We start from the raw sequence: 26,003 nt of genomic DNA, 5'->3' as shown, positions 1-26,003 counted from the left end.
TGTTGGGAGTGACCCCATGGGTCCCAGTATAGCTTCCTGAGTGAGCTGCCACAAGGTTTACCCAACCAAGTACCAAATACGCATTAGCATTAACTCTCTATGCTTTGCTGGAGTAACTCAGCTAGCTCAGTTCGAGTCGACGAGTGTGCTATTGCAGTAGAAAATACAACATGGAAGTAAACGTATGGGCAATGCATCAAGTGCATTAAGACAAAGTAGACTCTAGATCTACTATTAATATATGCAAACCGGCATACCGGGCAATTTTTTTCGCTGTCAAATTACCCTTATCCTTATCTTGTCAATGATAAAATACAAATAGAGCATAATATGAAGTTAAAACCTACCATTTTCACAGAAATCATGGTAAAAACGTCTCGGCATAATCGTCTTCAAGGGGCTTGATTGTTCACCGCTAGACTATTCAGGCCGCATAGCAAGGCAAAAATAAATACACGACGCTAATTGGTGACGAAACCAGCCAGGCGTGAATCTCGTCGTGAATTTTATCGCCAATTATTCGCGACGAATTGACGACGTCGTGAAATTTATCGCCAATTATGCACGACGAAATTGACGATATCGTGAATTTCGTCGGGAATTTTGTCGTGAATAATTCGCGATTTGGTCTATTCGCGATGTCCCTGCAAGGCCACCATACGATGGCGTTCATCGTGTCAGCACAACACCAATTATTCGCGACGAAATTGACGACGTCGTAGAATTTATCGCCAATTATGCACGACGTGGTGATGACGTGACGATAATCAGCGAGCCAGCACAGCACAACGGATGACGGTAAGGTGATGACGATGGCGTTAATCATGTCAGCACAACACAATGGATGATAGCAGTCGAAATATAATACGTCAATGATGATCGTGTCACTACAACGAAGCAGATGATGGCGAGGTGGTGACGATGGCGTTCATTGTGTGACTATAGCGATAATTTTTGGGTGGAAAAGACAGATCCAAGAATATGCTAGCAAAAGCGATTTAAGTCTCTCCACAAATGAAAGGTCACCCGGGAGAGATCCGGGGACGAAGTCGGCGAGTCCATGTTGGACGAACATTCGACCGGCACATTAAACAAAAACACAGTATCGACCTTTGTGTGCCGATACAAATATTCTCTCTGATTTCCACATAGAAATATCAGAAAAAGCCCCAATCGCTGGTGTAGCGAAAACAAGCGCACAGAATTAATATGCACGTAAACGCGCTGTACGTAACAATAACAAATCTACATAACAATAAAATACATAAAGAAACCAGACAGAACCAGTTGGGACATGTCTGATAAGCCAGACAGCGGATCTACGGAAGGAAAACTAATTCTCCCTAGCCCCCATCTTGACAATAGTAAAGCAAATCGTATTAAACATACACAAATCAATGCATAAAACGTTATTATACATATAAAGTTAAAATTGTGACATTTAGTCACTACACTACAAACTTTTAACAAATTCTTTTAGATAGTCTAAGAGATGTTCTTTCTTCTACGACGCATAGCCTAGTTAGTACTATGGATCCTCGCGCTCGACCTCCATAGATATGACCTAGGCCCAGGCGCGTACGCATGGGGGGGGGGGGGGGGCGGTTGGGTGGTTAACCCCCCCCCCCCTTTGGTATTTTTATATGTGTAACCCCCCTAACCCCCCCCCCCCTCTTAATTTTTTATTTTTTTTTATTATTAAAAAAAAAAAAAAAAAATACTCCCATGGCTGACCTAAAAAAGGTGACGTTACCCCCCCCCCCCCCCCCATCCAACGGAGCAAAATGTCAAATTTTCAAATTTCGAAATCCCCCCCAAAAGTGTCCTCTTACCCCCCCCCCCCCCCCACCCATCCCCCCACCCCATCCCCCCCCCCCCCCGCTTATTCTGCGGCTGGGCGAGTCGTTGCGAAGTTAAACCCCCCACCCCCCCCCCCCCCCCCCCAAAAAAAAAAAAAAAAAGTGTCCTCTTACCCCCCCCCCCCCCACGCTTATTCTGCGGCTGGCCGAGTCGTTGCGAAGTTAACCCCCCCCCCCTTCAAAAAATCCTGCGTACGCGCCTCCCTAGGCCAGTACCGTCTCCCCGTCTTTAGTGACGCAGGATCCAAGGTATAACCAGGGAGACTGGTCTCCGTATAGCAGCATGTACATTATGCTGCTACTGCTTACCACCGCGTTGTCAAGTGGTGGATGGGATCGGAGCATCGAAAACACAGCCAGAGCTCTAGCGCTGCATATGGGCGAGCAGTGCACCGCCGATAGCCTGGGCGACTCGCTGCATAACGCTGGCCATGAATTAGCTCGGCGGTAGGGCATTCAGAGACTCGTTTTCATGTCGAGGGGAGGTAAAAACCATCATTAAGACAGTGTTTGTCTGTGTTTTCATTAAGGTACATCGCTAATATCGCTGTGGTAAGTCCTTGTCACCATTTTGGATAACCTAGATACAAAACAAGAATATAAAAACTGCAATAATATGTGATTTCGTGGAAATCCTATCCCGGCCCGTGCGATTCCAGTAAAGTTGCCACTCATTTGCAGTGGGTAGCTCTGCCAGTGCACCTGCAGTGCCAGTCAGTTTTGGCAAGTTGGGTGTATATTTTCTAGCTGTGGACTTTGCTTTCAAAGCCTTCAAACCTCTAATTTGTTTGTTTTGTCAGTTCCACAGTTATTCTGTTGAGCTGTGGACAAAATTATACTAGTCGAGACAACAGCTAGCACGGGATTTGCTGCTGTTTTCGGTAGATGCTTTTGTTCCCCTGGCACGACCTTGTGAAATTAATTCAACAAAATTAAACTAAATCCTAAAAGGTGTAATCTGCATTTGTACATGTAATGAATGAATGCAAATCTTATCTTTTCGACTGACTAATGTGAATTTCATACTTATTTCAAATGAATGTTAATATATATATATATATATATATATATATATATATATGTTTTTATTTATTTATTTTTTAAATTTATTTATTTATTTATTTATTTATTTATTTATTTTTTATTTTATTTATTTATTTTTTTTTTTTTGGGGGGGGGGGGGGCCAATGCTCTGGGCCTTCTTGTATTACCAATACGTTTGGCTTCAGTTGCAAAATGACAATGGCCTAGTCTAGATCATTGTTGCATGCACATATTGTTCAATCCACTGACCATTAACCAATCAGAATATATGCAATCGAACGCGAATCTTAGTGTTACAGCCAGGGCCCAGCTATTTTTCTTGTTACTCAGTAACCTTGGAGTAGTACATTTAAATGTTGCATTGTGTGTACATGTATTTATGGGTTACTGGGGTGGTAGCTCAAGGACCTGCATATCTTATGGACGGTCGCTGTATAGTATGGCCATACAACTTTGATGTTTATTAGTAATGCGTATCGACTTTCAGACTGCGAAGCTAACTTTTCAATGACAGAATTAACCGAGTTAGAATAATAAGAAGGTGGAAAGGCTTGTTTGATGCAATGTTACATAGTCTTTCTAGGCCTACCTCTAGACTGCACTTCTTTTTTGGATAATGGGGCATTTGCATTAAAAATTGTTTGGCACCTTGGTAATCAGCAAACTTGCTCCTTTCAAGCAACAACTCTTGGTTCACGATGCACTGGAAAGCTCCAAAAGAGCTCTGGTTAAAAACGTATTTACATAAACATCTCTGCATTGAAATATCAATAAAACACTTTTGCAACTCAACACGAGCTCCCATAAGCAAAATAGTAATGTTTACTTTTTAGTTTATTCTTTGCCTTTTGTAGTACACTTTTGTAGGAAATCACCTCATAGCTTTATTTGTGCATACAGTCATTAAGCTAACCCAGCAGTATGAGTAGGCATACATGTAAGCGGCTGTATCTTAGATTGACTATGAGGCCAGCGCCTGCTTCAACAAAAAGACAGTTTTTTTTATAAAGTAAGCATGGTCATTAAGCATTTTTTTTTTATATATAGAGTCTTGGTAATTTTACAAGCTTATATCTAGTAGGATAAATGGGATACCTTTGTACAAGAGATGTCTCTAATTGGGATTTTCCTGCTATGGGCATCACACCTAATGTTTCAAAGGATCAATTATATTGCCAGCTATCATAGAATACTATCCAGGCTGAGAAAGGAATATTATCAAGAGAGTACACATCCAATTGAAGGGAAAATACTTGACTAGGTTAGACATGTATAGTATGAATCATACTAATAATATTGTAAGAGTCTGCCCCCCCCCCCCCGTTTTAGTTTTTGGGGTGTTTTTTGCCAAATCATTCAGGCACAATTACCTTTTCAACTATGCGTTTGACAGAGACCATAGTTTATTCTGCCTGTTATGGAGATAAATGTACATAGTTGTTACATGAATAGGATCCTACATACATATTGCGAACATGTACATGTAGCCTGTCAGGTTATGTTATTTCGTTTCAATATTGTGACGGCAATCTGCACAAGCAGGTACGTGTATAAGACATGAACGTAAATACAGAGTAGTACTTTCACCTGTCTTTTGGGGCTCCTTGGTTAGATAACGCCTTATAATGCCCACCAATAGCTCATCAAAAATATCACTGCAATGATTTCATTTGCTGATAGACTAAATCCGTATCTGGATGATGAGTGTAGGAAGACTCAATAAGATTAACGCCTACTTGATCTGTAACTAAACTTGTTTTGCTGTGTCGCAAGATAGTACATTGTACTTCATATTCATCTTTGAGACCCGAAACTTTCCCAGAGAGACTTTAATCATAGAAAGAAACAAAATACAATGAGTGAAGACATCCAGGAGTGAAATTAAATTGTGCTGTACATTAATCTACAGGGTGAGTCAGAAAAAATGTCCCACTTTTTAAAAGTTGTATTGTTTGAAGTATGAATATTTAATTATGGGTTTCATGATATGTCTTGATAGAGTTATCCTCCCAGTATATTTAGATACCATTTTCATTTGAATCTCTTCACGCATTACTGAACATCAGACAATCTTTACAAGACTGCCATATTTCACTTGCGCCAACTTACAGGGTGAGGAATAAAACAGTGCATTGAACAAAGACAGTCAGACAGACAGACACAAACACACAGACACACACAAAGACCGCATACACACACGCACACAAACACACACCCAAACACGCACACATACACCCACACACGCACACGGTTAAAATTGCCTGATAATTTTCCCTTTTCTGATTTAGCATTGATTTGTATCAAGATCCCTGAATGTTTAAGTGGCATTTCCCTGACAATCTTTCCCTTTAGTACACATTCACTACCACCATCATATCATCAGCATTGTCATCATCTTAATCTTAATCATCATCATCATCATCATCATCATCATGAAGTGCACATGAATCCTCTCGACTTCTTCTTGTGGGGGCACTTGAAGTCAAGGATCTTCAGCAGCTTAGAGGAGAATCGTGGACGAGACAGCCGTGGTACGCCAAGATGAGTGATCCGGCGAGCTTTTCAAGGAATGCTTCACCGTGCACAACTGTGCAGCAGGAGCAATGGTGGCCATGTCGAGGATAGAGTACAGAGGATGGAGAACTTTGGGGGAACAGATTCATTGTTGTACCACAATAAAATACCTCAACAAATACAAAAAAATTTGGTGCTTTTATTCACCGACGTTTGCGGTATTTGTGTGTGAGTGTGTGCCTATGTGCGTGTGTGTGCCTATGTGCGTGTGTGTGCACGGGCACGTGTTTGTGATCGTGCGTGTGTGTTTGTGCGTGTATGTGGGTCTGTCTGTCTGTCTGACTGTCTTTGTTCAATGCACTGTTTTATTCCTCACCCTCTAAGTTGGCGCAAGTGAAATATGGCAGTCTTGTTAAGATTGTCTGATGTTCAGTTATGCATGAATGGATTCAAATGAAAATGGTACCTAAATGTACTGGGAGGATAACTCTATCAAGACATATCATGAAACCCATAATTAAATATTGATACTTCAAAAAATACAACTTTAAAAAAGAGGGACATTTTTTCTGACTCACCCTGTACACCTAGGTCTATATATTGGTGGGATTTGTGTCCAACAAGTGCATACCGGTCCTACAAAATGACTACATGAACATTTTTGGCTGAACCTTACATAATCATCTTTTACATTAAAATTTCCTTAGGTTTGATCATTTTCAAAAGTATCAAGCTCTATTTTTACTTCTTGTGTTTGTTGAAATTATAACGGTAAAGATTATTGCAGGCCACCATACTGCAATTCATTAAAATATGTATATAATCCTACAAAGTGTAAAGGTCTAAATTAGATCACATAGGAAAACAAGAGATTGCCTCTCTCACATATGGAAGTTGCTTAAGCCCATACGTAGCCATGACAAATGTACTATAAATAATAACTATCACTGATAATAAGTATCCTCATGATTTTTAGTCATCAATTCAATTCAATTAAATTCAAGTCTGCTTTTATTGTAAATAAAAACATACTGAATAAAAAGTCCGGAGACTCATACAATTCAGTTTACAAATTATAAATACATACAAGAATAAAGAAATCAATACTTTTATCAATCTTTTTAAAAATATTAATTACTAATTCTAATGAACTAAACAAAACAAAAAACAACTAATTTCAAACAATCGTGAAATAATACATGTTCTAATTGTACAATTAAAACTTTTAAATAGTAAAATAAGTTGTTACCATATTCTAAATGTCATATGCAATTTTGTAATACACTTTCAAATAAATAAGTAGTCTTTTTTAAACCTAGTTAACATTTCTTTAAAAAAAAAAAATATATATATATATGATTATCCGAGAGATATGATAATTCAAAATATACAATTTATGTTTACTTACAGAGTATAGTCCTATCATTTTACAGGTAGTATGAAATCTGATTTAATCTGATTAATTGGCATGACAAGAAATTAATTAATTACATCTAGGTCACATATGGTCATAATATTGAGTGAAAATATCTATAGATTTGAATTCAGGATTCGTGTGAAGTGGGGAATGGGAGACTGCCTGTAACGTTCTGTTCTCATTTTGGGGGTTTTGAGCTGGAGAGAGTTGCGGAGAGTGCGTCGTGAGATAGTTTGTCTGGTTTCAGGTAAGAGATGGCGGTGGCGGTCTGAGATCAGCAGGGACTGCAGAAGTTGAGCATAAGACATTGTGTCGGGAAATGTACCAGTGATAATACCCAATGCTCTCCTCTGCAGTCGCTCAATGCTGTTTACTTGGACAACAGTTAAACTAGATGACCAAACGGATACACCAAATTCAAGACACGGACGAATGTACATCATGTATATCCATACCAAGTCCCGAGTGTTGACACCGTTCCTTTTCAGTTTACTCAGTACATATAGTTTGCGTGATGCGTTTTTGACGATGGTTTTGATGTGTAGATCCCATTTAAGATTATCTTGGATTGTTATACCAAGTAATTTCATATAAGATACCACTTCAAGCTGATTACCATTGATCTCCAAATGGGGGGCAGGCGGTGCATTACGCAAGAATGAGATCAGCATGGTTTTGCACTTCGTTGGATTGGGCCTCATGTCGTTTATTTCACACCAATCAACAAGATAATCAATGTGTTCATCCTCTATATAAATTATCATTTCATGCTTCCTAGAATTTTCTTTATAATTAAATAAAAAATATATTGTTATCTTTTGTTTCTTTTGTTTGGCAGGGCTACTAGCAACGGTATAACCTCCAACACTGTGTCAGGTACATCAACAAAAGTTCTGATTGGACCCGAAGTAATGCCGGTTTACCTCTGAGACAAAGTTGGGCCTGGATAACGCTACAATGTCAACATACATCAATTATTTCAGATGGCCTTCATTGTCTCCTTACCTGCTCAATTTTGCTTATGACACAACCATAAAATCTGTCAGAACATTCGTGTTTGAGGAATCTTCCTTCAGGTGAACCAGTTGCATCAACCATAGAAAAGCAGCACATGTAGGCCTGTGATCCTCTGGAAGGACTAAATAGTACATCAAACTTGTTCAGAAAAAGGACGTGTAAAACTACTTATGGCCTGAGGTACACCAGCTATGTTGAAGCCTTTAGGTCACCTTCAATCCTTCAACAAATAGTCAAAATGATATCTGCCACTCATTCGAAAAATCATCCCCCAACGCGAAGCTTCTTCAAAAGTCCTGGATATTATTTCAAAGTGGTATCAAATTTTCTTGATACAGACCTCTAATTGAATTTTCTCAGACTATGTAAAAATCTACATACGCATATTACAATTATGTTGTATAGAGTACATCATGGGACAAGGTACTCCCTCCTCTCTCTCTCCCTCTCTACTGTATCACTCTTTCTGTGTTATTGTTCTTTCCCTATTTCTCTCATGTTTCTTTTACCCTTAGTGTCCCCATCTCTCTCCTCCACCCCTCCACTCGTCTCTCGCACACATACATCCTCTTGTCATTCTTGTACCCTCTTTCATCTGTTTTATTTCAATTCAATATAAACTCTATTCTAAGGCCTACATTCTTTGATTACAAAACCTACCCATAGTTAGATAGGCAATTATGTTAATGATAGTTTGTATTTTTGCTTATCAGTTTTACCAGCTTTATTGTACAGCCTTGTTGTTTGGTTATTTGCACCGTCTTCTATAGAAGGTGTATAAATTATTGTTCATATTAAACTGTATTTGTAATAATTTATATTCTGGCTTACCTGTACATGTACTGTAAATGCACAGACAAACGAGCACATAGAGCATTACAGTTACTAAATAATGTATGCAATCCTGTAACTCTAGTAATTACTCCATACATGTATCAACAACTATATACTTCAAAATCACGATCTTATCCCATGATCTGATTTTTAAGAACATTAAACAGTAGTGCCAGTATATTAGATTGGTCCAGTCATTGAGAGGACACAGGTGTCTTATGTCCTTATCTTTCTTTACAGATTTTTCCCCATTTGAGGGGAGGAGAACACAGATCTCCTCCATGAAGAAAGTGCATGCCATTTAAATTGTGCAATTGATATAGAAAAGTGTAATCATATTCAGCTTGTGTAATGACGTACATTAAATTGTGCTCCTTGTCTTGGACTTGTAAAAGTGGATTTGGATGTAGGGCTAAACACTTTTTTTAATTTTCGGCTTTACGTATGTTCTCGAGTTTTCATCTGATAACTGATGAATTTGGGGAGATCGCTTAGGTGTGTATCTGTCAAGAATCTTTTTTTCTTTCTTAATATTTCATAATGTATATTGCATGATCATGATGTAATAACTCTTTCATTAACCTGATACTGATTTTTATAAATTGACTATGTTGTAATACACTGTACATCGTTTTGGGGGATAACGGACTTTACCTTTTATGTTTTAAGTAGTTGTGTTTGCATGTTATAACCCTCTGATTTCATTGAATTTCATTGAAAGAGAGGTATCCTTGAAGCAGTTTATAAATTACAGCTGTTTAAGAATACTTGCTGCATAATTTAATAATTCATTAGTGTATGCATCATTGAATCACCCAATATTTCAATATGGTGGAGAGATGAAAAGTCTCTTGTAGTTTTGTTTTTACATCAAGTAGCATATTTAAAAAAGAGTACTGGTAAGATAGCTCCTAATGCTTGGCTATAGTTTGCCCAGTAAAAGTGATGTCTGCATTTTGGTGCTGTGTTTTAATATAATTTAAGTATGTGCCTGAGAATTAAATCATGTAAAAAGCTATAAGAAAGTTGTTTTAAAGCAATTTCTCCTATATTTTAATTACTAACTCATACTACAGGTAGTCCCATCCTCTAGTTTTCTCAGTGACCAGGGTAATGTATGTAAACCACTTAGATACATCACAGGTGTTTAGTATTCAATCGAAGTCCACCCTGATGTTAAGTTTGTTTTTTATAATAGAAGTAGAAAAATATTTACCACATGCCTATAACAATGAAACTACACAGAATTGTAGTTAAAGGTATGCTTGAAAGATATGTGAAATAAAAATTTAAAAATATTGTTCATTTTATTAAAAATAAATTTACGAAAATTGCTATTTCTACCAACTGACTGCTGTTTTGTGTGTGCGTGTGTGTGCATAGGACAGACTGTGTGCACAGGCAGTGTGATCACCCTATTAGAAGGCAGAAGGTCCCATAGTTATAAGTCTTTGGTATGAATCGGCCGGGGTTCGAACCCACGACCTCCCGTTCATGAGGCGGGCGCTCTAACGACTGAGCCACCATGCTAGGTTGAACCCTTACATTATGATTACACTCTCTGGGATGATTTCCATATTTTCTCTCTTTACATGGTCCAAGTTACTGCTTAATCATCATACTTTGCAGTTGAGGGTGATGGTGTGAGTATTCATTTGCGAGCAAGGAAACATTTTAAGATATGTGAAGTCATAGTAAGGATATATTGACTGCTTTGAGAGGCATAGTGGTTTCTATAGGGTCAAGGGAAACTCACAACCTGCTATGACCCCAAGGCGCTTGCGCCGCGGGGTCATAGCAGGTTGTGAGTTTCCCGAGACCCTATAGAAACAACTATGCCTCGAATATTAAAAGCAGTCAATATATATTTTATATACCGAAAAAAAGGAAAATGTTGACTCACCCATTTAGGTTTCCATCTCATCGCACAAAAGAAACTTATACGGTAACACGTAAACCAAAATGGGGATCGCAGCAAAATGACGTCACGTTTCACAGCCATGGAAAAAGTGCTATGAAAAATGGATATAAACCGGTAGAGCCGGGAAAAATGACTATGAATTTCAATTAGCGGGCATGGTTGGGGATCGCAGCAAAATGACGTCACGTTTCACAGCCATGGAAAAAGTGCTATGAAAAATGGATATAAACCGGTAGAGCCGGGAAAAATGACTATGAATTTCAATTAGCGGGCATGGTTAAGAACATGACTGCATTTTCAACCAATCAGAAGACAGGATTAGTAAAGAATCTTAAAATGAGGTATATAATGCGTATTATTACATCTTATAAAGAAGAAAAACAAACAACCCTGATGTGTTTATGACAGGCTTAAAAGACCTTTAATAAGAAACATAATTATATAAACTATAAATGCAAGCGAGCGAGCTTTGGGGAAATCAAAGAAAAAAACAGAAAAAAAAACAATGTCGATTTGAATTTGAGGCACATATTTGTATGGTGAAAAGAAAAGGGGGAATGGGGCATTTCCTGCACCTGAAAAGGGGTAGATGAAAAAGGCACTAATGAAAATGTAAAAGGGGCACTTGTTAAACAATGGGGGCACCTCTCATATTTCAAAAGGGACGATTATGAAATTTGAAGGGGTACTTACTAGAGGTCAGAGGTGGTAAATGGCACTTATAAGAATGTGGAACGGGCACTTATTAGAAAAAAAGGGCTCTTATCTGAAGCAAAAGAAGGGGGCACTTTTCCAATGTAAAAATTGGCACTTTCGGGTACTTGAACATGTGGAGGCGGGATGGATGGATGGGTACTGTGTCTCCCTGTCCCCACCCCCTGGTGCGCCGCCACTGCTACTACTACTTCTTATTTTAATATACTACTTCTACTACTGCTCAGGCGCGTACGCAGGGGGGGGGGGTTGGGGGTTGAACCCCTCCTTTGGTATTTTTTATGTGTGTATTTTGGAGGAAAACCCCCAACCAAAAAAGACAAAAAAATATATTGAAAAAAAAAAAAAATTATGCCAATGGCTGACCTAAAAAAGGTGACCTTACCCCCCCCCCCCCAACGAAGAAAAATGTCAAATTTTCAAATTTAGAGACCAAACACAAAAAAATAAAAAATTGACCCACATGGTCATTGCATTTACTTGTCCATATCACTTTTGAATGTTTTTCTCGTTTTGTTAAATTGTATCCTTCTATAGCAGTCTTTTAAAAATATAATGCAATGTTTTTATCCTTGATGTTCAAAAAACTTTCTTAATTTTATTAAGTAAATATACCATGAGAGTGTCAACATTTATATATGTATAGTGCATAACCAATTTTGTGGAGCTAAAGAGGTCCATGTCAAAATAACCAAAAAGTTGACTATTTCTTTGAGTCGGTTTGATGGGTGGATATTTTTTCATCAAAAAGAAGGCCAGCATCTACTTCAATTCTTTATGCGGATAATAATTATTGTATGCATCTCTCAAAAAAAAAAGACAAATGAAAAATAAAAAACGTTCCTATAATTTTTTTTTTTAAATCTGTATATAACTACAACATTTAATTCAAATAATGACATGAAACATATTCCGAGCTTGACGATTTAACCGCTGACAATCCGGGGGGAGGGGCGTAATGAATGAGTCCTATTTTTGTCGCTGGTCGCCCGCCGGCGATTAAGCGAAAGGGGGAGGGGGGGGGGTAGTGAGCACTATTTTTTCACCCAACCCTCCCCTCTATTTTTTTCAAGGGGGGGCGTCTTAGTTTTTTCTTTTTAAAGATAAAATTAACGTTACCATTTTTTAAAACCTGTTTTTCTTGCAAGGGAGGAGGAATCAGCCATCCCCGCCTCCCCTCCTATGGATCCGCAATTGGGGGTTTAATAGGGACGGATTGGTGCCCTTGATGTTGTCCTGTGAATTCCATAGTTCAGGTAGAGAAATCGTTATATCGCGGTTTATTTCGTTTTTCTTCTATACTTTCACGTGGTTTTAAACATTAATTTCGGTCATATTTAGTTCACATTCTGTTGCAGTTATGTTATGTTTGGTGAGGAAAATGAGCCCCTTTTTCAGAGGAATCAAGATTTTAGGAAATTGTACGCAATTAAAAGAGCATGGAAGAGTGGGCGGGATTCCAAAAATATATAATGTATAAGTTAATGTCGAAAAACATATTGCATTCCCCTTCTCACCATACTTAGTTCGCCCCTGCAGATACTTACTAATTGTCCATCGTGAACACGAGATTTACTAGGTCGAAGCTTAAAGTACGGTAGTGTAGAAATTATTATTACAAAAAATATGTTGCATTTGTATTTTTTCTCTGTTGCAACGCAATGCATCGAATTTCATTTTAATTCTTATTTAAATTGTATTCAATAATTTCCTTTTTTTTTTAGCCGAATAAATAATAATATTAATTGTTACATTTGTTAGTGTAGTTCTAGAATAGTAGTAAGTATTTCCAAAATAATATGCGTGCCAGATCAAAGGGGCACCACATCTTTAGAGTTGCGTGGTCTAGTGAGCCCGTCATAGAACTGTGAATCCCATTTTTGTCGGTCGAGTCCTAGCAGCTGCACTAACGCTCTCAATTGTTTCCGGTTTCCGGTCATAGGTATAACTCGGTAATTGAAGTGTGAAAGAAAAAGGCGGGCGGGGTGTGGGAGGGGCTCGTATCATATAATTTTCATTAAATTGCCCCTTCTCTTTATTTCTTTGCGTATTTTCGTCCTTGCTTTACCACTCTCCTCTTTGAAAACGTTTTAACGCCTCTATATGGAGTGGAGAGGGGGAGTGGGCTCGGAGGGAGTGGGCGGTGTATAAGGCGAGTGTCGCACAAGGAAATCCGAGGGAAGCATATAGGAAGGTTTGAGAGAGGTCGTACTGTGTTATTTCCTCTTTCCCCCTTCCTCCAAATTGTTTTTTCACTCTCCAATTTTTAAGGATTGGTGTCTGCATGAAACAGAAAAAGGTGGGGGGGGGGGCATGTGTCACAAAAGTAGTAAGTAATAGAATGAATAGGGCATGTAGGGGTGTGGGAAGGGCAGGGGCGTAGGCAGGATTTTTTTCAAGGGGGGGGGGGGTAAACAAATCAAAGGGGGTTTCCAGGGGGGTTTCTTTAAAAATACACACATAAAAAAAAATGCCAAGGGGGGGGGGGGTTAACCCCCAAAACACCCCCCCCCCCCCTGCGTACGCGCCTGGGGAGGGGGTTGTATAATGTTCTTTTCACATTGCCTTCCCCTCCCTCCTCCTTCTTCCCCTCCCTATCCCTATTATATCCCTTAATATTTTCTGTAAAATAGTTTGTGATAAAATAACAATATCAACTTTTATAACGCTTCAAAATCATTCTTTTACACGGATGCAGCTCACGAAACCGGCAAGCACTAAGGTCAATTGCGGTTGCCGAGCTCTTTGACCAGACAACAGTATTTTTTTAAGGTTCGTTAGACTGGCAACCCACGAGACCGACATTTTCCTATCTCCCCTCGTGTAATTCATAGCTTTGTCATTATCGTTGGCTGTCCATTTATGGGTTATCGGTCTACTGGGATGGTCCTCCCTATGGCAGGCCAGTCGTGAAAAGCACCCATTGATTCGACGATAAGTATTATGACGCTATTTCTGGGAAATCATTATTGAAGGTTGAAAGTTTAAAATATTCATCCTTTCGTCTCCTGCAAAAATCGGGATTTTAAAAAATATTTTTACGTGTTGACCTATAGTGCACGCATCTTTCGAAGAGTACTACAAAAGTGCTATGAAGTATAATATCTTGTAGTTATGGGTCTTTGATGGAGTACGGTTGATTTTAGGCTGAACGGGCATGTGTATTAATTATCCTAAAATTATTACAGTGTCTAAGGGTAATTATCTTTAATACATTCAGTATTTTTTAATCAAGACTTAACAAAACATTGAAAATGTTTATTAACATGCTTATTTTAAATTGTAAGCTAATTTGAAAATACAAGATCTAAAATTAAAACGCAAACTTGCCTAGGTGTGCAACTACGATAAAGAGCCTTTGTAGTCTTAATTTGCGACACTACAATAAAAATTAAAAAAAAACATTGAGAAACGTATAGATCAGTGCGTTATGGTGTCAGCCAAATTTATTTTATGTAATTGTGACGCTGTATGATTGTTGATACAATACTGTTAAATTCATCTCTTTTTAAGATAAATCCATTTCATTTGCAAATTGTTATATTCTCATGACTGAATTAAAGAATAGTATGTAGTCTGTACAAACGAACGCAAAATTGTTCGTGTATTCTAAGTTTTTGTTTTTACAGAGACAAAATGGATTGACAAGGTACACATTTCACACACATGAAGGCTAGGAGCACGACTGTTGTGATAAAAGGTGCCTATTCACATTTATATCTATTTATAACAGGGACTAACATTTTGAACAATATAGGAGTATGGAATTCTAGACTATGAAAATGAACTTAAAGGTCTACGACTATTATAACAACCAGCACGCAAAACACCTGGCAAAACACATGCATTCTACATTACATGCGTTGCATTAAAGCCTCCTGAAGTCACCTCATGTCGACCTCGAATATACATGATAGTTAGAAATTGAACAAAATTGGTTATCGTAGGAGTGTTCGCAACATTTAGATGCTTATGCATATTAAACAAATTAAAAGGGGGAGGGGGTAGGGGCCGTAGGGGGTAGGGGCCGTAGGGGGATAGGGGAAAAGGCCCTATATAACCTTTTGTTTGTGTAAAAACATAATATGTCATGAACAATACCACAATTATACATTCACGTTTAAAAAACATGGTCAATTACGGTAATATTGTGCAAACATTCCATAACGATGAAAAAAACAATACAGGTTATTAGTATTCGATTCAGTATTAAATAGATTTGTAATTACCTCAGATATGCATTTCCTTTAATATCATAATTTTATAATATTTTGGTCTCAATTTGCATATCACATATTAACGATCATCATGGGTGAATCCACAAGGATGACAGGAAATGCAACCGCGAATATTCCCCCTCTCCGCCCATTTAACGTTAATATTCTTGACTGTTTTTTTTTTCTTCCCTTTTACAATTTGTCCCATTAAAACAAATTTATTTCGTCATTAGACACACACTTATTTTCTCCTCTTTATCGAAAAATATTTTGGGAATAGATCTCCCTTTACAGGAGGAGATGGGGGGGGGGTCCTATCACTGGATATCGTCCCCTCCCTAAAATGTTGACAAAATGTAAGGAGAGAGTATGCTATGTTTCAAAAATGCTAAACAACATAAACATCTTATAAGACCTATTTAAAGGGAAAACAATACAGAGGGGTCGTCCCCCGAAATTTAGAAAAAAATATTCTTTTTAACATATTTTTTGGTTCATTTCGTCATGTTTTTTCAGCAAAAGGTGAGTCAAGACTGCCCCCACCCCACATTTTGTCATGATAGACTAGACTGTGTAATGGAAAAACACTAAAAACCTTTAAAACCACAATGCACCCCCCCCCCCTCCAGCTGAGAACAAAAACAAAAATCGCCGCCATCAAGTAAAATTAACATTAACAAATAACACCAGAAAAAACGAATGTAGGCCTACTCCTGCTATACCCCCCCCCCCCTCAGGCTCAGAATTCAAACAAAGTCTTTTTTAAATTCAATAAATAGGTCTACATGCAAATAAAAAACTATTTAAAATCAATCAGCATCCTACGTGTTTTAAAGGATCAGCGTAATGTACATGCTGCTATACGGAGACCAGTCTCCCTGGTTAAACCTTGGATCCTGCGTCACTGAATACGGCGAGACGGCACTGGCCTAGGTCGTACCTATGAAGGTCGAGCGCGAGGATCCATAGTACTACCTAGGATATTATGTGGATCGGCTGTCTTCGTACTAAAAATTCAAATCTGAAACCGACTCCGTCAAAAAAAGCCTCAAATTCTTGAAAAATTTACCCCTAAAAATCTAAAACTGCCATAACCTTCTCATATAAATTTCGTTTGGTATTTCAATCGCATAATATCTTTATGTCATAATTACACACAGCCACGCCAAATTTCACGCTCCAATGGGTTTTTAAAACATAAGTAGCGCCCTCTAAAATTTTGGGAATCGGCTTTTTTTCTGTGGCTGTATCTCTATTGTGTGTTGGAGAACCCGTACCCTTTTTTGGATTTAGAGTTTTAAAGATATGCCCTATCCAGCAAATGAAAATTATATACCCTAACGCTGACCGACTTTGTGAAAAATGCCCTCCAAATATGCAGTTGTCAAGAAAATTGCGAAATAACTTCAACTTGCTCTAAAATTACTATACCTAAGTCAATTACACTTGGCAAACACATGCATCCATGTACGTGGCAACTGTCTGCAAAGTTTAGTAAATTTGAATGACGTCAGCGCAAAGTTATCGCCACAAATGATGAATTTACTATGCATTACGTAATAGTGCGTTTAATGCGTGCAGTACATTGCGCGCAGATGACAATGGTATCAAACTGACTACAATGAAGTGCCCTTACGAATGAAACCAAACACATTATATGTTATCACAGATATATTTGAGTAAATTGCGTTTGAACAAAGGTTACATGAATTATGCAAGGTTTCCGCCAAGTTATAACACGTATCGGCTATGACGTCATTTTTTCAGACTGCTTTTCACCCCCTACCGTCCTTTTTATTCCTTGAAATTTTGCAAGCGTATTCTGGGTTGCCAAACGCAGGGCCCGTTAAAGCCGGATTTTTGAAATTCGTCAAGGGGGCTATTTTAGACGCCATTTTATACTCTGCATGATTGTGTTAGTATGGACGGCCATTAGTGCCACAGTACGCGTCATCACCTGCTCATCATGCACCTAAATCCTTTTGGTCTTGCACGCAGTGCTTGCGAACCCTTTCTAGGTTCTTTCCCCTATCCCAATTTCTTTCAAACTTTGTAGGCGTAGTCGCTAGCATCCCATCAAGGTCACTGGATTCTTCGTTCTCTGGAATCACTCATGCACACCCGTCCAAGCGCCATTTGTCCGTTTCGGGCCGTTGTGAGGCCTTTCTTTCGCCAGTATCACAGACGCTACAGACTTCGTACAATTAGCTCTGGATAGTCTGAGAGATGCTCTTTCGTTTGACATGTAGAAACATAGCGTCATTACACGCATATCGTTCTGACACGATTGCATTTCTAGTTTTACTCTTCTTGACATTATTCGTTATGGATCCCCCTCCTGGCCCTGATCCAGCGGAACAGATAACTCGAGCATTAAAGGTATTACAAAGTTTTAGTATAGTGTCATGAACAAGGTTCAAATGAACATATTGGAAGCATATGCGATCCTACAATATTCAGTGATCGTTGTCGCGGTTGAAATTGAGTCTAAAGTTATGAAATTGTAAATAATAAACTCTTTATGTTGTATAGCTCCCTCTCAAGGTCAAGATATTAATTAAGCTATAAAACAATGTTTTTTGACTAAAATCGACCGATAAGCTATTCCCATTTAGAAAATTATACATCACAACAACATATTCTGATATTTTCATGGTCGCAGCTACCATTGTACGGCCGTAGGCGCTATTTGAAATTTATCAAAATTTACCGGGAGCACCGGTAAATTTGTATATTTGATTTTTCTCGAAAGTAGAAGTGTTTTAGGGCCTTAATTCTTTAGTGCTAGTAATACATCAACATGGGCATCCAAATATATCAATATTGTAAAGAATCACTATCCATCAAATTTTCTAAATTTCCCAAAACCTTTGTATTACCTTTCAGCTACCCCCGAACTGGCCGATCGACCCGCTCATATGGGTCGCTCAGGTCGAGGTACAATTTTCCACGCGAAACACAACAAGTGAGCGAACCCGATACAATTGTGTGGTGTCGTCTATTCAATCAGAGTATACGGTGGTGCGTAATCTCCATGTGAATACCCCTCCATCCAACCCATAGCAAGTGCTTATGAGGCGTACTTTAATGTCGGAAAAGTTGATATGTTCACCGTCCAGTTTAAGTATCTCTTCTGCTATCTCCTCGCCACAATCCAAACCAGATCTAGACCACGTCTATACATTGACAGATTAAGTACAGCACTTGACTTTACAAGTACATTCGCTCACCAAGGAGTTTCACCACGAACGCTGTCGCTCGCCGAAGTTCACGGACAGGGGCCGTTGTCGAAGTCGAAGTTGACGTTGAGGTGGCAATACAAACCCAAACAAACGCCGTTGCGGAGTGCTGGTATCATTCACGGTATGGATAAACTGCTGAGAAATGCTCGTCATCTTGCTATTGGCAGATGGAGCAGAATGAAGTTTCCTTTTCCCAGTGAAACGAGAAAGCCAGCCGGGACTGAAAGTGATGACTCGTGCTGGTCACTTATTCTATGTTCACGACCGAATAAGTGGTATGGATTTCTTGGTCGACACTGTAGCGGAGGTCAGCGTGATAACACTAACAGCCAAAGATAGACGGTAACATCGTACATCGAACAATCTCCTCCAGGCTGTGAACTGTTCACCTTTTACATGTTTTAGAGAACGTTCACTTTCCTTAGATCTCGGATTGCGAAGAGTATTTCGTCGTGTTTTCGTCATAGCAGACATTCAGACAACCATCCTCGGGGCATATTTTTTTGAATTTGATCTCCTTATCGATGTCAAGCACAACAAATACTAAATCAACTACTAGTATTTCCATCGCAGGTATTTATGTTTCTCCTAATATCTGCACAGTCAGTCCGATGTTTGCAACCCTGTCTGTCAGTGAGAGATACGCCCTCACCTTGAAAGATAATTCCGAAGTCACTCGCTCAGACTACCGTCCCGAGGCAGTAAAGCATTCAGTTAGTCATAATATTGAGACTACAGGATCACCTTTTTGTCTCCCTCGTCGTCTAGCTACGGATCGAAAAGCTGTAGTCCGCTCCGAATTCCAGCATATATACGATTGAGGAATTATCCGCCCTTCCAGTAGTAAGTCGGCTTCACCTCTGCACATGGTGCCTAAATCAACATTCAAGATTTTGTGGCATCTCTGCATGGTAAGAATATTTTTCCGAAGATAAACCTCGTTAAGGCTCCTCGTGAAGGAGGTCCGCGAATTCGGTCGTCCTTCTTCTCATCGCCAGCTCCGTGGATTCCTGGCACTCGTCAACTTCTATAGGCGTTTCATCCCTCGTTGCTCGGATATGCTCCAGCCTTTGACATCCTGAGAAATCAAACACGCAAGAACAAACAAATTTCACGTTATGATACTGCTCTTGCTGCATTCAAAAAGGTGAAACAGGTATTGATTGATTCTACCCTTTTTTCGTTCATCAGCAACTTGATGCACCATTGTCCTTAGTGGTCGACGCCTCTGACTTCGGCGTTGGTGGAGTAGTACAGCAGCATGTTGATAACCAATGACAACCTATGGCGTTCTTCTCCAAATGTTTTCAACCGGTTGAGACGAAGTATACTACGTTTCCCGGAGAGCTCTTAGCCGCTTATCCGCTTAGAGGTGTCGTGGTCGTGTGGATGTGTTACCGGACTGTGGATCACAAGGTCCGCGGTTCAAGTCCCGTCGCGGCAATAATGTCCTTTGGCAAGACATTTTCCACTCTCCACCCAGGTGTGAAATGGGTACCCGGTAGGATACGAACGTCAATGTGGTTAGATGTACAATGACGCCTGGTTGGAGTGTTCCCCAGGGAGTAGAGAATGTGCATACATTGTCTGTGGGTTAGCCTGAATCCGATGACTGGGGTGATAATATATCTGTAAAGCGCTTTGAGAGAGCCTGCGGTCCTGAAATGCGCTATAAAAGAACGAACTATTATTGTCATTATTATTATCTAGGCATCAAGCATTTCCGCCATCTATTGGAAGGTCGTCATTTCACAATCTATACTGATCAGAAGCCTCTTACGTATGCGTCGAACTCCAAGCCAGATAGGCATTCACCACGGGAAATATGTCAGTTGGACTATGTCTCCCGGTTCACTTTTGACATGCGTCATATAGGAGGGGGGGGGGGGGGACAACACAGCTGCCGACGCCCTCTTTCGTTGTCACATCGGTACTGTACATTAAGATACGCCTTTCATTGATTTCAATGTTATATCTGATGCTCAGGGAGCTGATGAAGAGCTCGATTGTCTCCGCTTACCTCCATCGCTGTCGTTTAAAGATAAAGGGGAGCTCTGGTAATGCGGTTACATCGTGAAAGAAAAGGTGTGGAATGAACCAGCAACAGTTGATCATGTAGCATGTAAGAATTGGTGTGCACTGCAAGGTTCTGGAGTCATCAAAATCATAATAAATTTGACCGAGTCTTGGTAAAGTAACAAGCACTGTACACAGAAAGCTATAAATGGGAAAACACACATGGTGTCGGGGCTAGTACTATCTTGATTTCCTTGTCTTTCTATGCTCATTACTCATCCAGTATACATTTTCTTCCAAAATTGTTTGGCACATGTCATTTATTTGTAATCTTGAACATTCAGTGTAAGTTTCGTTTGATTCTGTGAGAATTATTAATATTCTTTTTTTTTTACCAGAACTGCAGTTTATTTTTAAGCGTGTTCCTCTTCCTACCTATGATGGACAATTTGGTGTGACATTTCGACTGAACATGAACGCCTTTTAATACGTCCCTAAACAGCATCGCACCGCTGTTTTCGACAGTTTGCATAATAAGTCTTACCCTGGCATCAGGGCTATACGTCGTTCGCTTACTGATAGTTTTATGTGGCCTGTTATCAACTTTGATGTACGGAAATGTGATTTGATTCGTTTTGATTTTTTTTTCCTGTTTGATTTCTTTTTCTTTTGCATTTTTACGAATGTATAACACACAAACCATTGCAAATTTTTACAATTTTTCAAAAAATACAATGTCGAATAAACTTAGGCTACCTGTAACTAATCGAACAAAATCAAACAGGAGGGTTGACAACATAAGCAAAACTTGATAGCATGACTTACCTCCATGGATACATAATAATACGAATATGGAGGGAAAAAATATTGGTAAAAGGGGGAAGAGAGAGAAGAAAAAAAAAACAAGAAAGAGGGGGTGTACATCAAGATTCACAGATGTATGTGGTACATTGTAGTTGGATTTCAGTTTGATATATGAATATAGAAAAGAAGATTCACATTTGAATATTGGGTTATAGTATAGAATGAGAAGACTCAACGAGTTTTCTGGACAATATGAATACGGTAAGAATGTGAGATCGTAGGCCACTCTTTAATCATACGTTGATTCATACCAGGTCATGGAAGGTTATAATCAACGTGTCATTGAATGGAAGCAAAAAGGTAAGAGTACTGAAAATTATCGAGTTTTGTAACGACGGGTATACGAGGGGAATTTATGCTACGTTTACACTATGTTCCCGGCGGCCACGGCAACCACGTTTCAGGCCACCGTGGACGAAACGGGATTGACCTGACACAACGTGGGGGACCGTATGGGCAAACGTGACAGACCGTGATTGCCGTGGATACCGTGTCAGATTTTTAAACTGTCAACAAATTTGCCACGGCAGTCACGGTGCGGATGAGAAACATAGTAGGCCGTAGTAAACCGGGGTGAACGTAACAAAACGTGACAGTCCGTAATAGGTCGTAACACAACTTGGAAGTGGTCCGTAGTGGGACGAGAGGCTCGCATTTTCCCCGGCATCTTACGGTCTTTTCAAGTTTTGTCACGTTCTGCCACGTTTAGTGCAGGTTTTGTCAAGGTTGCTTCACGGTTGCAGGGCATTTTGTCCCGTTTTGCCACGTTTAGCCACGGTTTGCCACGGGTCTCACGGCAGGCAAGGGTGTATGGTAGCCGTTTTTGTCACGTTTAATCACGGCGCATCCCGGCGTCTGACGGTTTACGGGCGCGGCGCGTTGCGTTCTGACACGGCGCACTTGGTCGGGAGGTAGTATATAAAAGACGGGCGCAGCAGGAGCTTCATTCAAGTATGAATAATCGACGACATAATACTGCATCTACAATACGAAGAAAGAAGGTCAAGCAATGCCACCGAAGAAGCCAAGAGGTTCGAAGGCCCTTCGTTCTGCACCACCACCATTATTAATAGTGCTTGGGAGGCTTTCTTTTTATACCGTGGGCAAAATCGTTCTTCAAAGCTGCCTGGCGTCTACGTTTCATCCCTAGAAAGCCTTGACAAAACGTGAAAAACGTGTCAGAACTTGATCAAAACGTGGGAAACGTAAAGGACCCCACCAGAACGCGACAGGCCGGGAGAGAACGTTCTGGCATCCGTGGTAGAACGCGGGCCGAACCGTAGTGCGCCTTGGACCCTCCGGGACTCAGCATCCACCCCCCCCCCCCCCCCACGGCCCGTCGGGGATACCGTGGTAGACCGTGAGAAAACTTGGCAAGACGTAACAAAACTTGAATTCAGAGATAAAATTAGTCTAAATCCCACAGCGCACTACGTTTCTGGCAAACGTGACTGCCGTAGCCGCCGGGAACATAATGTAAAGGCCCGGTCACACAGAGGGGACGCATGGGGGACGCACGACCAGCGCATTGGAAATTTGCAATTTGGGCCAGTGCGTTGTCAAAAGTGTGCGCGGAGCTCGACGCATGAACGTACACGCCAAAGGCACGCCAGACAAGCGAGGAGCGCGCTAGACCAGCGCCAGACATACGCAGAGCACACGCCATGTATACGCACAGCGCGCTAGCTACACCCTATGCATTTTGTGTCAGCTCGCTAGCTTTTCCAAAATCATGACAACAGTTAGGCACACGGCCTTTTCCGATTTCCAATGCGCGGGCCGTGCGTCGTCTATGTGTGACCACCTATGTTGAGAACGCGGTGCATGCGTGGATTATTCGTCCAGCGCGCTAGCAACACGCTGTGCATTCGTGGAAGTTGTTATCATGTGCGCTCTGTGTACGGTCTATATGCGCACTGTATGCGCCCTGTATGCGCTCAGCGTGCTAGCAACACGCTATGCATTTGGTGTCAGCTCGCTGTAGCTTCGATAAAAGTTAGGCGCGTTCCCCATGCGTTCCCTCTGTGTGACCGGGCCTTAAACGTAGCATATGACGATTGGAGATGAGCACATTTTGATGGTGGATTTAAAATGAATGCGCAATAAGAAACTTTTTCACCGCTCTTTTAGAAGATAGCATTGTATTAATCTGTTTTATAAAATGGCTCTAGTATTTTAAGCATCGTGATTGGTCAATACGCGTCACATGACATTGACAAATTGTTGATGCAAGCACGATTTTGCAATGAGTGCAGAAAAAGCGCAACAAAAAGTTATAATGCACGTGACCATGGAGATCCAGTACGCGCGCGTACGTGTAGTACGCGCTCCCTCGAGTGCATTGCAATTATTGTAGGCTACGCGTAGCTAATATTGTACGCTCCACCATAATCTCCAGCGCAACGTACACGTAGCTTAGCTCTAGCTAGCTAGTTAGAGCGGGGTATCATTAAAAAGCAAATTTTTATTTTACTTTTGCCTTGGATTTAGGCCTGTTTGACTTGGATTTTATAATGAAGCCAGGAATTTCAGCTGTCTGATGTAGACTCGTCTCTAGACCCACTGTGTGGATTTTATTTTTAATCAAGGCAATGAATCCCATTGACTTTTTGGTAAGCCTGCAAGGTCTTAGATCTATAGAACCAACATAACTCTAGATCTAGATCGAACTCTCGTAGACTCTAACTTAAGATCTAAAGTTTCGTTTGTTGCTATTTGTGTCGCTATTTTATAAAACAAATAACGCACTTGACCCTGTTGTGCGAAACGTAAATGCAGTGTACGCTCGGTTTATTCAGATGGTGCGCACTGTAAACTCGCCGCAAGCGGCTTGTTCACAGAGCGGCACCAATCTAAGGAAACCTCGCGTGTACTGCATTCACCGCTATTGCCATCTGGGACGTGCGTTATTTGTATATTATTTCAGGGGGTAGTGCATTCCAGGTATCAGGGCCAGAATGTCTATAAGACTTTTGAGCTAAGGCTGTTTTGGCGTTAAATAGGTGATAGTCATTGGAATGCCTGGTTGGATAGGAATGAAAATTAGCATTATGTTGGGATAATATTACTAGTGGTGGTGGTGGGGGGGGGGGGGATGCCGGTTTAAGTAGAAACAGACAGAGATGTTTTCATGTTTTCCTGCATCGGTACAAACTCATTTTTTTCTGTAACATTAATATACGATTAGTATAGCACTTATGAGTAGCCCATACTATATTGCAGTAAGAAATATATGGTAAAACCAGTGTATTATGTAGCATACTAACCACATGTGTTGGCAACAAATATTTTAGCTTAAATAGTATTCCAATATTGCGAGAAATAGGGGTAGAGATATAGTTCACATGATCATTCCAGTTACATTTTTCATATACAGGCCTAGATATATATATATATATATATATACACACCTAATAATTTGGTTGGTGACTTTTTTTCTATTTGAACATTATCAACAAGCAGCTAAAAGTTATGAATATTATGATTTCTTGAGTTTCTAAGGTGAATAAAATTTGTCTTCTCTAGGTTCAATGATCATATGTTGCTTTTGAACCATTCCGATAAATTAGGTAGTTCAATATTCATGGTTGCGACCAGCGAATTTATCTCAGAATATGAATAGACTAAGAGATTAATTCCAAAAGTAGCTAAGTCCACTTTTGATGAAAATTGTGTTATTGATATCAGAACATTGATCACTTAACTACGTTGTATAGCTATGAATATTGCATTATTATTCTTTCAACAAAAGTATGTACCGGAGCAATTATGACAAAAATGTACCTTCTAATATAACTGTTGCTTAGACACCTGTACGAAATGAGTTAAACCAATTCTGTTTTCTCTGAAGTTAGAAAAACGGATTTAGCTTCTTTTGAAATCAACTCTTCATATAGTGTAGAATTGGTGAAAAATTAGAGATATAATTGACATATATCAGAAATGATAGTGGCCCAATTATGGAACCTTGCGGAACGATAGAAATGGGCCAAGTCATGGCTTCTGTGTCAGCGTTGTAACGTCTTCACAGACATACCAAGACACCAAAATACCGTCACCAGGCCTGATGCCGGTTCCATGACACATGCTCCGCCGACATTTCCTCCGCAAAACGTGACAATTGCTCCGCAACATTTGCTCCGCGACATTTGCTCCGACGTCAAATGCTCCGCCGACAATTGCTCCTCCGACAGATGCTCCGCCGACATTTGCTCTGCCGACAATAGCTCCTCCGACATTTCCTCCGCATGAAGCGACACTTGCTCCGGTGACATTTGCTCCGACGACATTTGCTCCGCATGAAGCGACACTTGCTCCGGTGACATTTGTTCCGACGACATTTGC

At 40.0% G+C, this 26,003-nt stretch overlaps 1 protein-coding gene across 1 annotated transcript in view; it reads right to left on the bottom strand.

Moving 5' to 3' along the window:
* Positions 1-19,720: 19,720 nt before the first annotated feature.
* The window catches only part of LOC105439585 (synaptogenesis protein syg-2-like), a 36,615-nt gene continuing 30,332 nt past the window's right edge, over positions 19,721-26,003 (bottom strand). Inside the window, exon 14 of the mRNA XM_030978553.1 lies at positions 19,721-19,857. Coding sequence (XP_030834413.1) covers positions 19,721-19,857 — 137 coding nt within the window. The remainder of the gene's footprint in view (positions 19,858-26,003) is intronic.

Source organism: Strongylocentrotus purpuratus, unplaced genomic scaffold, assembly GCF_000002235.5.
Source record: "Strongylocentrotus purpuratus isolate Spur 01 unplaced genomic scaffold, Spur_5.0 spur5_scaffold_1, whole genome shotgun sequence".
NCBI classification, from domain to species: Eukaryota; Metazoa; Echinodermata; class Echinoidea; order Camarodonta; family Strongylocentrotidae; genus Strongylocentrotus; species Strongylocentrotus purpuratus.
Note: the sequence above shows the minus strand (reverse complement) of the source record. Positions and strands in the feature narration are given on the sequence as shown.